Source organism: Rhododendron vialii, chromosome 6a (genome assembly GCF_030253575.1).
Source record: "Rhododendron vialii isolate Sample 1 chromosome 6a, ASM3025357v1".
Lineage (NCBI taxonomy): Eukaryota > Viridiplantae > Streptophyta > Magnoliopsida > Ericales > Ericaceae > Rhododendron > Rhododendron vialii.
In genome coordinates, this window is record NC_080562.1 from 5,254,825 (window position 1) to 5,267,941 (window position 13,117).

A 13,117-nucleotide genomic window follows, 5' to 3' on the forward strand; every position below is an offset into this window, starting at 1 on the left:
ATGACTCCAAAATGAGTTCAAAAACGGCCAGACTACATGAGGTGTAGTCGAGGCCTAAACCGCAGAAAAGCCGCCTCCTATTCTTGTTCTGTCCCTTTCTCTCTTCTTTCCGTACATAAATTCTGTATCCTCTTTGTTCAATGAGTGGCTCATATTATGGATGGGCCGGGCATATGGAAAGTAGTACTAGTATGTTGAGAAGAGTGGTTTTGGTCTTTCTGCATGATGGGTCCGGTGACTCCGGTCCATCCATCACTACTGTACAGTGTTACTGCTCGACTCCCCTACAAATGGAACTAATGGCCATCTTACTTGCCATCACACGGGCTTTGCTGCCTCTACATCATAATTTTAGTTCATGCAGATGACAGGTCGATTTGAGTCCCACTTCACAAACAACTTTTTGTTGCGCAATCTTGATGACGAATTTTTCAAATTAGTGTTTTTTTGCAAGTTAAACTCGCAAGGACACTTATGTCACCACTGCCTTGTCAAGTGGGGCAATGCTGCGTCAACAACTGCTCGGGGAACCCCTCATTTTGTTTTTTTAGTTGCCACTGTTGTACATAATTGTCCCCGTTTTTCTTTTAATGTTTCCCTTTTAAACTGTTATTCAATGCGCGCGCGTGTTTTATATATATATATATATATATACACGCACACATATATATGCGCATTTATAGCGCTTTCTCCCAAAAAAAAAAGTTCCTTGCATAAAAGAGGATTCCTTCCCACGTGTTTTTGTCTCTGAGGCTTTGCTTTTCCAAACCTAAAGAGAATTCCTTCTCTTGTTTTTTTTTCTCAGGGAAGTTACCTTGTGAAAGCTATAAATACGAAAATCTCATTTCCTTCCACTGCCCAAGAAGTTTGAAACTAGAAAAAAAATACTTCTTAATTTCTGTCCACTCGAGGATTCAAAGATGGCATCCTCCACCATTTCAGTCACTCGCTCAGATGCTTTCAGAGCAGCGTCAGATTATAAATCACGGTCGCGGTCGTCGTTTGCAACCATTCGCGATTTCTGGATACAAGAAGGCGCGATACCACTAGACACGGAAGGCAACACGATCCTCCATTTTCTAGCCATGTACGGGAACGCATTCGTGGTCCGGAAACTCGTCGAGGACAGCGGCAACAACAACAACAACAGCAGCATAGTAAAATGTGAAGATCTGTTCGGGAGGAACGACAAGGGCAACACGCCGTTGCATGAAGCCGCGAGGTTCGGTCGGAAAAGCGTGGTCGAAATCCTTTTGCGGAAACAAGAATCGTTGGTTCGGGAACGCAACAGTTTAGGAGAGACGCCTGTTTACGTTGCTGCGGCCTGTGGACACGAGGATGTCTTCGACCATCTGATCGCAAAGATCGATGGCGATTGGGAGATCATGACCAGAAGTACCGACAAGTCCAACATTCTTCACGCTGCGGTTATGGGAGAACATTACGGTAAGTACTTTTCTTATTCCCTTTAGTCTTTTTAATCGCAATTCAAAGATTAATAATTTTTTTTTTCTTTATATAAAAAAAAAAGGTCTTGCTATGAGAATATTGGAGTCATACCCCCAACTTGCTCATAATCATGATGAAAAAAGAAGAACCGTATTGTATTTGTTGGCTCAAAAACCCGAGTCCTTCAGAAGCGGGTCATGTTATTCTCCACACAATTATATGTCCGCCTCCTTGATCATTTCGGTACACTTTCTTGCAGTTCTCATATACTGTAAGTGCTACTCTCTCTGTTTCACTTCACTTGTCTTTTTTTGAAAATTGTGTCGTTTTTCGGATGAAAAAATGTACTCCAACACTTTTCTTTATTTTCTTTTCGTTTTTTACTGCACTTATTTAAAGTACTCATTGCAATCTTTGGTGCAAGAAAGTAAAAAAAATAAAATAAGAGACATGATTTTCATTTTATACCTTATTCATAAAAAGAAAATGTGTTTGTTTATTACTAAGCAGGGTTTATTCCGTCGATGGTGTATCAGCCGAAACAAAAAGGGTTCCGGGCATCAATAGTCGCAGGTTTGGTTTTGTGTTTTCCCTTTTTCTATAACCGATATTAGTGCAAACCTGTGGTAGTTTTTAACTTTAAATGTCTCTTATATCCATTCGGCGGCATCACATATGGTAGGCAATAGAAGAAAATAGAAAAAAAAAAATGCAATAAACAGATTGAGATAAACAAAGATGGTAGTTTTTAACTTTAAATGTCTCTTATATCCATTCGGCAGCATCACATATGGCAGGGAATAGAAGAAAATAGAAAAAAAAAATGCAATAAACAGATTGAGATAAACAAAGATCTAGAAAATCAAAACACCTCTCTCTCTCTCTCTCTCTCTCTCTCTCTCTCTCTCGTAAGTATAAGAATATTTGGCCGAGCATTCGCGCTTGCAGGTAAAACAACTTGGGAATATGAAAATGCTAACCTTGGAAATGATAATGCCAAAATTATTTTTGTTGATGCCACAATTCTAAGGAACAAAAGATTTGTACCATGTGTAATATACAAGACTTTTATTTGCTGAAGTTTTGGTACCAACAAAAATTGTTTTGGCGTTATCACTACTTATTGATATATGTGAAAGGTGTATGTATAGATATATGATAAAGCGAATGAATATTTATAGAAAGTACATTGAAATTCTAACTTTTTCTGCATTCACTGCATGTAGTGCTCATATATTAGCAAAGTCAAAAAAATTTGGGTCTTGTGAATTTGAAAAAGTTATTTTCAATTCTTTATTTCAAGAGCCACCCATGTGAAGTATAAATATTAAATTTTAAAATTTAGAAAAGAAAAAAATCCAAACTGCGGGGGCCTTGGCCCCTCATATGCGCATGCCTCTTCCTCCCTCCGTCTCTACTAATAGGGGAGAATAAGAGGTAGGAGCATAGAGAGATAACATGGATATAAACAGGTGCCTAGGTTGGGGATACCACTGTTACATTTTTGTTGGCTTTTTTTTTTTTTTTTTTCTCAACGAACATTTGTGTTGTCGACAGAAAACGACAGAAAAGAAAGAACATAATTTATTTTTTAAATGCGCGACTCATGGGACAAAGTAAATAAATGACAATTTTGAATTTGCATATGGGGTCAATTTTCTTAGCATTCTAAAGAGAGAGCTTAAATTCGTTCACTTTAACTTTTTTTTTTCTTTTTGACAACATTGATAGCACTGTACAATTTCTAACATCTTATTCAAATGCTTCAATGCGATGATGTCAAGCATGTTTCTTGTTGGAACAAACGAAAGGATAACATAAAGGGCGGAATTAATAAATTTGCGTATAGTTTCAAAAGTAAGGGAGGTTAGAGTAATTTTCCAAACTAGAGATCGAGGTCAATTTATATTTGTTAGAAACTCAGGGAGATAAGTATCATTTATCCTATATATATTTTGACACCTCTTGCTTGGTGAAATTATACAATAGTTTGAGTATTGTCACGTGGTTTTCTGAATCTCTTTACAATCATACATTCAGAGTATCGTCAAGTGGTATTCTGAATTACTTTACAACCACACATTTCTGTGAGGTCTGCTATTCAGTTAATGGACCCCACAGAAAAATGAGATTATAAACTGGTCTAGAGTACTACCGTGGTACTCCTAAACTATTAAATAATTACTCGTTTATTTGATATATTCTTTACCTGTAATAGTATTTTCTTTCAGCTAATTTACTACTCCTAGTAATTGGTGACATTCTTTTCTTACTGTAGGATTCAGAACCGTCATCAAAGGTGGATCCCTTTACTCGTCTAGATCTAGCTCTAATTCTTAGAAAAAGCATTTTTTTTTTAATTTTAAAAATTGAGATCGATTTTCAACATCTTTTAAGGCCTTCTACATGTTCTCCTTATTTATAGTGGCTTTTTGGGTGTTTTCTCCTTATTATTCATTTTTTTGGTTTTTGTTAATTTTGCGTCAAATTTTTGTGGAAGGAATCTAAAAATTCAATTTTTTTTTAACTTTACCCAAATATTTTTAGAAATATTCCAAGATAAAGCCCCAAAAGCAAGCTTTTTGGAATTTATCTTGAATATATTAGGATAAAATAAAAAATATATTTTTCCACTTTCTCTACTCGAGACAAATCAATTAATAATCTATAAAAGTTTTGCACAAAATTAACTAACACAATTTTTTTAAATTATTGATCTTTCTAAATGGTAATTCATGAACTTGTTTCTTTTCAATTAAGCTTATTGGCGTACTAGAAGAATCTATGATGAAAAGCAGAAACATGCCTTTGCACTTGAGCTAGGAAAAAGGCTCGTAAAAGAAGAGAGAGAATGGAATCGATACTTAGACGATCGCATGGGGAGCCCGATTGTTGAAGCCACAAAGAAGGGCATCATTGAGTTGGTAAATGAGATTATAGGAAAATTTCCGGAGGCTGCGTTTAGCTTTGACAAGAATAGTCGCGTTGCCGCCTCCGGCGCTTCTCAAAATGACAAAGGAAAAAACATATTACACATAGCGGTTAAGCAGAAAGATTGGAATATCTACGACTTATTGAAGAGGAAAATAGAACTCAGAGATGGAATGCTGGTGGGAGATGTTGATAATCGTGGAAACACCATATTACATCTTGCTGCCAAATTGGGTACTCCAAGTTCTAGATCAGTTCAACGAGGACATTTGTACGAGATGATGTGGGACGTTTGTTGGTTTAAGGTACGCGTGCATTTTTTTTAAAAAAAAAAGGTACGCGTGCATTTATTTGTTGAGCACACACACAGCGAAAGAAATACGAATTAACTTTATTACGTATGCAAATGCTTGTGCATGGACACAACACACTTGAATAGTACTCCCCCACCTTGGGATCTCCCTACCTCACCAAAAGGAGGTTATGTCACCACCACCTCAATCAGAATCCAAGTCTCTTATTTCTACTTGTGTACAACATATATTCTAGATTCTCTTCCTATGTTCTTGTCTACCCTAACAATATAGAACTCTCCACACATATTTAGAACATTGCGAATTGTCCTTGATCCTTCTTGAGTTTTCATGAACGATCAGATCACTCTAGATTCTTCCACGTTCTAGAACCTTCTAGGAAGAACTTTTTTTTTTTTCAAGTGGTATACATTAGCGGGTAGTTAGTAAATTAGGTCCAAAGACTCTCCATAGTTCTAAACCACAAATGCCATTAACAGGACTCGAACCCTGATCCCCCATAAGGGAAGGACCATAAATACTATTGGGAGTCCTTTGGCTAGGATGTTCTAGAACTTTCTCCAGTATTCTAGAAGATTCGAGAATGTTCTGAAACCAAATACGCTTTTCTAGAATGTTCTCAAATGTTTCAGAACATTCCCGAATCTTCTAGAATTCTAAAGTATCACTACAACGCGAAAGGGTTATAGCGAGGATTTAGTTTACTCGCCAAAGCACCTGATTTCCTCACAAAACGTATTAGCGAGGAAAAATTTCCTCGCTAGTTTTCCTCGCTAAAACGTTGTCGCAAAAGGTTTTAGCAAGGAAAAAAAATTTCCTCGCCTATTCCGATACAATTGTGAGGAAATTTTTCGTCGCTAAAGGCTGTGAATTTACTATTACCAACAGTAATTGGCGAGGAAAAACTTTTCTCACTAAAATAAATCTGAAAAGTAAACAATCTCTCCGCTTTTTTTGCCATTCCCAGCACATGAACCTTGGTTCTCTTGTGTAGGACACCTAACACCTATCCACCGCACCACTTTGCACTTCTGAGTGAAATTGTGAACTTTTTTTTATATATTATATTTTTGCATCTCTTTCACCTTTCCAAATTAGTTTCTTCAACATTAATTATGGCCTTTCAACTTTTTGTATTCTTGTAGTGTCTAAAATTTATTTGAACAAATTTAATTTTTTGCTAGCACAACAATTTTTTTGTTGAAACATGTTATATTCGTATCCGACAACAACTTTTGATGGACTAATAATATGTGTTATTATTTTAATTTTTTGATGGAATTATCCTTAGCTTTTATGGAATGAGATTTTTGTCGTCATAAGCTAGCTCGAGATATATTTTAATATTAGATTATGAATGACAAGTTTCATCACTATTATTTTTTAATTTTAAGAGTGAGTTTGACCTTCTTCTTTTTGCCAAATACAAAGGGTATTATAGATTCGTTATTATTTTTTAAAGCTTTTTTCATCATTGCTATAATAGTATGAACAAAATTTGTAAATATTCAGATTATATCATCCTAAAAGCACTAAAGACACTTTGTTTGGTTTACATTTTAGAAAGTTATTTTTGAGAGTTAGAATGGTAATGAGTGGAGAAAGATAGAAAGAAAGATTTATAGGAAACTATGCCGAGAGTTAAAAATAACTCTCAAAATGTTAAACCAAACGGAGTGAATACTTTTTAAATTGTTTTCATCTTTAAGGAATTTTTTAAAATTTTAAATTACCCAATATCTCACACACACACACACACACACAATATGTATATGTATATATAAAAATATGTATAATACTTACAAAATTGCATTTGAAATTATTATTTAACATATTTATCTGTTTATAAAGGAATGTCATTCGAATCACCTAAGTTGGTTTAAATAAAAATCAATAACGGTTCACACAAAAAATTCTTTACAGCATGAATGCACAATAGATATGAAATAGTGTTTTTTTTTTGGGTGAACTAGTGTATTTTATGTAGACGTTTTGAAAATAGATTTGTGATGATCTAATTAGCTTCGAGATATTTTCAATACGACATCACTTCAAGATGTTTTTAACTTTATTATCTTTTGTTGAGTTTTTCATTACTATGGAATAAATCCTCAATACCTACACTTCAAGATATCTTTCATTGCTAATTAGAATAAAAAAAAGTGACAAATATGAGATTTTTTCACCAATTCAATGCGATTGACGAGGAAACAATTTTTTCCCGTTTATTACTTTTTTTATTTTAATAAATTTGATAATGGTATTGATTTATGTAGTTGATTATGTCTTACCATTGTGATATTACAATTATACATATGAACATAATTAATAATTATTTACATATATAAAAAAAATTAATAAGTCGTAAAAAAGGCGAGAAAAATAGATTTCCTCGCTAGAAACGGTCCTTTGGCGAGGAAATCAGTTCCTCGCAAATAATGTACTTTCAGTGACGAAATTCGTTTTCCTTGTCAGATTTCCTCGCTATAGCCCTTTCGTGTTGTAGTGTATTGAACAATGGAGACTAAGTGTAGCATCTCAACATTATTATGGTTTGATTTCTTACTCTCTCCTTGTGGATCATTTGTCGTACATGACTTTTACTAGTGGGTGTAGGTAAGGCCAACTGACTTTGACAAAGTTGACTGTTTGACTGCCGAATTGAAGTGCAACGCGTGGCACGTGCATCTGCACGACATGTGGCCGCATCACGAAAGAGGTTTAGTCTTTTAAGTGTTAAGTTTAGCTCGACCTAGAATTAATGGGCAATTAGGCGAGAAGCCTGATGGCTTCTATATTACCCAGCCTTTCATGTTTGCTCCGAGCTTAAGGCAGGATCTGAGAGGCCCTTTGAGATTTGGTAGCGGTACTAGTGTAGCTGAATTGGCTATAACCTTACCCATACGAGAATGAAAGGGATCTATTATTTCTGTAAAGTTTCACAAAATTTTGATTAAAGTTGTACTATAGGATTCTATTAGTTAATAACAGTAAAGAATAGTGATACTAGTTCGAATGATTGTTAAGTTACCCTGATTAGAAGTAATTGCATCCTTAATTAACTATAGTTTTCTTGTATTTATTAGTCCTTTTATTAATTGAGTATTTGGTTAACTAATTAATTATGCGCACCTTAATTAATCTAGCTGGTGTTAATGCCATGACAAAACCTTTAGCCTCGGTTTTTGACAGTGCGAATCAAACCCACGAGGCTTGAGGGAGTTAAATCTTTTAATTCGACCATGGCCGTTGAGTACTACTCTACATTAATATATATGGCTTTATACTTATAGTCTTTTGAAGTTCCACATGCATGATGCAGCACGTGAGTTACAACTCTCCCCCACATTTGTGGAATCTTCGAAACAAGGACGGGAAGACAGCAAAAGAAGTATTTGTAAAAGAACATTCGGAAATACGAGAGAAGGCTGAGAAAGCAGTCAAAGACATGAACAATGGTCTGATGCTAATCGTAGCGTTGATCGGAACCGTCAATTACGCAGCACTCTTTACCCCGCCGGGTGGTTACCGCCAGAGTGAGGATGATCCTCGTTACGGTCTCCTCGTTTTCCTCACGGACGACATGCGCATGTACTACTTGCACATATTCTGCGGTCTTTTAGCTGCCTTTGTTGCCTTCGCGACTATGTTTTCGATCCAGTCATGTCCGTTCCGCAGCAATGACTTCTACCTGGACTTGCCGTTGAGACTTTTGGTTGCTATGGGTTCCTTGATGCTCTCCGTGGTATTCATCGCCCTCGCATCTCGTCAGGTCTACCTTCTTGAAAGGATTGGTTTCCCTCTGGGAGAATACATTACGTACGCGTGCTTGCTCGCTGCAACATTCATCCTTGGAACCATAGACGGAAGTTTCTTGCTCCTCTATTACCTCTCATTTTTGCTTAAACTTGAGTTGCTTCCCTAGCAACCCATGAAAAGCACATGGTTTACTTTTACTGCTTGAGAAGACTCTCAAGCTTCTGTAATATGTTTTCAGATTTGCTCAATAAATGTGAGTTTATCACATCTTTGCTTTATTTTCTCTCTTGTTTAGACTATAAATAGGCTTGTAATCTGAATATGTAAGTGTGCAAATAAGAGTGATCAAAATGTGTGAGAGAGTGTAAGAAAAATCAAGTTTCTCTTGTGTAATACAAATTGAGTATGTTTGTGAAATAGTACAAGTTTGAGAGTTATATGGATTGATACTTCTCAATTTGCATCAGTGGTATTAGAGCCCTAGGCTAATTCGATAAAATTCTCTTTCAAAACATACCTTCGGCCTTCGACGTTCTACTGCTATTTTCACCAGAAACTAGCACATACTCGAAAATAATTTTTTGAGTGCTAATTCAAGATCGTCTCATCCATACTAGTCGATAGCCTTTAAGCCCAGCAAGAAATGACCACCCAGACGCCACCCGATAATCCGGCGACGAAATCGAAAGGTCTCTGGTTTGTTCGATACCCGGAAGTGCTCATCTTCACTGTTTGATAAATATCTTTGTAACCTGATAGTCTCCACCGGACAATCTGAACATCACCAAAAACCGTACCCATGCACGTGATCGGCAGTGAAGCCGCACACGCTGCTCCAAGCCAAATTAAGGGATGATCAAAAAAAAAAAAAAATGCAAAATTAAGGGGTATTTTGGTTAAGTTTTGGGCATTTATGTTTTGTTTATCCGTTATTTATTTTGTTGTTTTATTTTTTGAAAACCGAGTTGCCAGGGGTTGGTTAAGTTTTTGGTAATTGCATCACTAACAGAGTTTTGGTCTAGCTCTTTGAGCTTCAAAGAGCTACTAACATAGCGATCTCCTCGCATATGTCAACCAAAATTTTATTTAGCGAAACAACTTAACTATTGTCATTAACTTGTAGCCAATAACATAGCGAAAATGCACCTTAAACACCAGAGCCTTGCTACACACACAGAGCAGTCTGTGCACAGATTGTGCACAAATTTTGTTGTGTGGCCCACCACGGATCCTACATAAATAATTCGAATCGTTTATTAAATGTAAAACAAGTTTTCGAGGATTCCCGTATAAAATTAGCTCAATTCGATACCTATAATTATTCGATCCCAATTATTCTTAAATCTAAATGAAAAATTTGACAATTAAATCTAGCATTTATAGTTATCTTGGTGAATAAAACAACAAAAAATATTTTTAAACAAATTGGACCAATCCCAATTGTGCCAAACTCCGTCCCAAGCAAGAATTTTCACATAACATATTTGATTTGACACTTGTTACCTTTTTCTTTGTTGTTTATTAGTAATTCTTTTATTGGAGCAGTAACAGTAGATTTAGAATTTGACACTTCTTACCTTTTTCTTTTTTTGTTTATTAATTTTCACACTTCTGTTGTTTTTTTTCTCAGGGAAGTTACCCTATATATGAAGCTATAAGTACGAAAATCTCATTTCCTTCCAGTGACCCTAAGAAGTTTGAAAATAGAAAAAAATAGTTCTTAATTTCTGTCCTCTCGAGGATTCAAAGATGGCATCCTCCACCATTTCAGTCACTCGCTCTGCTGCTTTCAGAGCAGCGGCCGATTGCGAATCATGGTCGTCGTTTGCAACCGTTCGCGAGTTCTGGATACAAGAAGGCGCGGTAGCACTAGATGCGGGGGCAACACCAATGTTATCAATCCCGTACCGTACCGGCCGGTACGTACCGGATTTGAAAGAAACCGGTACCCTAACTCCCCAATACCGTTCCGGACCAAATACCGGTCAATACCGGTCATCTCGGAAAATACCGGCCGTTACCGGCGTACCAGAAATTCCGGCTGAGATTTTGCAGCTTTTTTTTTTTTGGTCAAGGGCGACACGCCGTTGCATGAAACTGTGAGGTTCGGTCGAAAAAGTGTGGTTGAATAATCCTTTTGCGGAAACAAGAATCATTGGTTCGGGAACGGAATTGTTTAGGGGAGACGCCTATTTACGTTGCCGCGGCTTGTGGACACAAGGATGTTTTCGACCATGCAATTACGAAGGTCGATCGCGATCGCGAGATGACCAGAAGTACCGACAGTTCCAACCTTCTTCACGCTGCGGTCATGGGAGAACATTATGGTACGAACGTTTCTTTGGTAGTGCGGACAGGGGCCCTAAGCACAGTTCCAAATTTTGTTCCTCTAATACCAGGTGGACCGCATGACCACCGCACGCCGCGTGTGGGCCCCCCAAATTTTTTTCTAAATTTTAAAATAATTATTATGGGATTTTGTAAAAGATCAGTTCTAACAGACATCGATAAGTATGTTTTTTTAAATTTGTAGGGGCTAAATTGCCTAGTTTCAGAGTTTCGCCTCTTCAAAAAACAAACCTACCGACAGCTAGGAATTTCATTTAGAGGGACACCTCTTTACAATCAAGTAATGATCATTTTTGTGGTTTCCCAATTGATTGTTCGACTTGTATTTTGAAAGTTAGAAGATAAATTGGATGGACTAAACATGTCAAATAAAGTAGCAATTTGCTATTTGCCTCTCTAAAACAAGCATTTAATTCTGTAAGGAGTTCATTGATTTGGTTGGAAACACCCCACGATATGCTCTATGCCCAAAATTTAAATTTTCTAATTTTGCTAATTTTTTTGAGTAGGTGAACAAAAAAAGAAGATGCAGAGGATAAAATTCCAAGGGCACGTGATCTGGAGGTGATTTTTTACCCCTCCTTTATTATGCCAGAATCTTCCACATAAGCCACGACATTCGTCATGTCCACAATCTATCCAGCAATCTTCTCCGCAGCAGCCGGAAACCCTACCCACGTACTTCCTCATCAGATCGTCGAACGCCACGATGGACAGATCCATTGCTGCCCTTGCTGCATCTCCGCCAACCTCTGGCAACACACAAGAAATCGCCTCCAACCACACCATGGCCGATTCCAACCTCTCCACCGGCTTCTCTTCCATATTCAACGCTCCTCTCTCCCAATCTCTCTCTCGATCTCTCTCTTAAGATTTATCTCTCTAAAATTTCAGGTGAAACAGATCCAATTGTATATAATTGATCTAAATGTATATCAATATATGTATAGGGTGCACGTATTCTTTGCTTCTTTTTTTCCCCTTTGAAAAAAGCCGAAAGAAAAAAAGGAGAAGGATATGGCCGACCAAAAAGCCGGGGGGGGGGGGGGGGATGGATGGATGCTGGGAGCGTGCTGCACAGCAACAGCTGCCTTGTCGGTATTGGCTCGATGATCGGGTTGATTTTTAAGTTATATGTATTCTGATGAAGTATTTAACGATATTTGATCGGGTTGATTTTTGGTATACTTATAATACTCAACGAGTTTTACGTAGTGGACGTCTCCGATCGTCGGGTCGATGCCGGTAAGACGGCACTGGCAGTCGCGCAGCACGTAACTGTGCAGCACGCTCCCAACAGCAATGAAAGCTACTAAAAACAATTTTTATATGATTCTTTTTTAAAGTGAGGTTTGATGATTTGGTTCAAATTTGAATTCTGTTTTTTTCGAAGGTATAAATTTTTACAGAAAGTCTACACATACATACACTTTGTGCACAGATTTTATTGTGGGGCCTACCACGGGTTCCACACGAATCATCCGAGCCGTTCATTAAATGTAAAACACTTTTTCAAGGGACCCCATAAAAAATAAGCTCAATCCGATACCTATAAGTGCTCGATCCAACCACATAACTTTTCATTAACCGAAAATCTGAATGAAAAGTTAGATGGTTGGATGAAGTACCTATAGGTATTGGATTGAGCCTATTTTTTACGGAGACCTTTGAAAAACTGTTTTACATTTAATGAACGGCTCGGATGATTTGTGTGGGACCCGTGGTGGGCCCCACAAAAAAATCTGTGCACAATCTGTGCACAGACTGCTGTGTGTGTAGCAATTTGGGGATGTGAATTTGGTATTTTTTCGAAGGTGTGAATTCTTTATTTGGATGTGAATTTTGTCTTCTATCAAACGTGTGAATTATTCATGTTTCCTATTTACTTTTGCAAACTCTGGGTCATGGTTTGGTGTATACTAAGGATCCGTTTGATTAACGAGATAATGTTAGAAAGTGTAAAAAAGAGATTTTTTAAACTAAATTAGTGTTCATTTAGCAAAAATATCCTAGAAAGTAGTAAAAATTAAGCTTTTTCGTACAACCCTCAAAAGCTAGAAAGTTTGTCTTACTTTTTTTCTCACAAAAAGTGTAGAAAATTTTTATTTTCTTATAAGAATCAACCACAATTACTCTGACTTTCTTATTTTGTTGCAAAACTTTCATCATAATCAAATGGATCGCGGATGCAAGAAAAAAAAAGTTTATTTTTCTTTTCTTTTATTTCACTTTCTCTCATTTTCACTTTCCATTATAATTTTCTCGCTAATCAAATGGACCCTTAAATGTATACCGAATTGCATGGGATTTATTTT

The 13,117-nt window shown here is 36.8% G+C and overlaps 1 protein-coding gene across 5 annotated transcripts; it reads left to right on the forward strand.

Moving 5' to 3' along the window:
- Positions 1–776: 776 nt before the first annotated feature.
- On the forward strand, positions 777–8,870 carry LOC131331147 (ankyrin repeat-containing protein ITN1-like). 5 transcript variants are annotated; one of them, XM_058365004.1, is made up of 6 exons: positions 777–1,446; positions 1,532–1,720; positions 1,960–2,022; positions 3,728–3,748; positions 4,210–4,685; positions 8,017–8,870. In XM_058365004.1, exons 1-6 carry the CDS (start codon positions 921–923, stop codon positions 8,617–8,619), a joined length of 1,878 nt encoding a protein of 625 aa, XP_058220987.1. In that variant the 5' UTR covers positions 777–920; the 3' UTR covers positions 8,620–8,870. The 5 variants fall into 5 exon arrangements, with proteins under 5 accessions (XP_058220987.1, XP_058220988.1, XP_058220990.1 ...); XM_058365005.1 differs by lacking the exon at positions 3,728–3,748; XM_058365007.1 differs by lacking the exon at positions 1,532–1,720 and having other exon boundaries at positions 782–1,446.
- Positions 8,871–13,117: the final 4,247 nt, after the last annotated feature.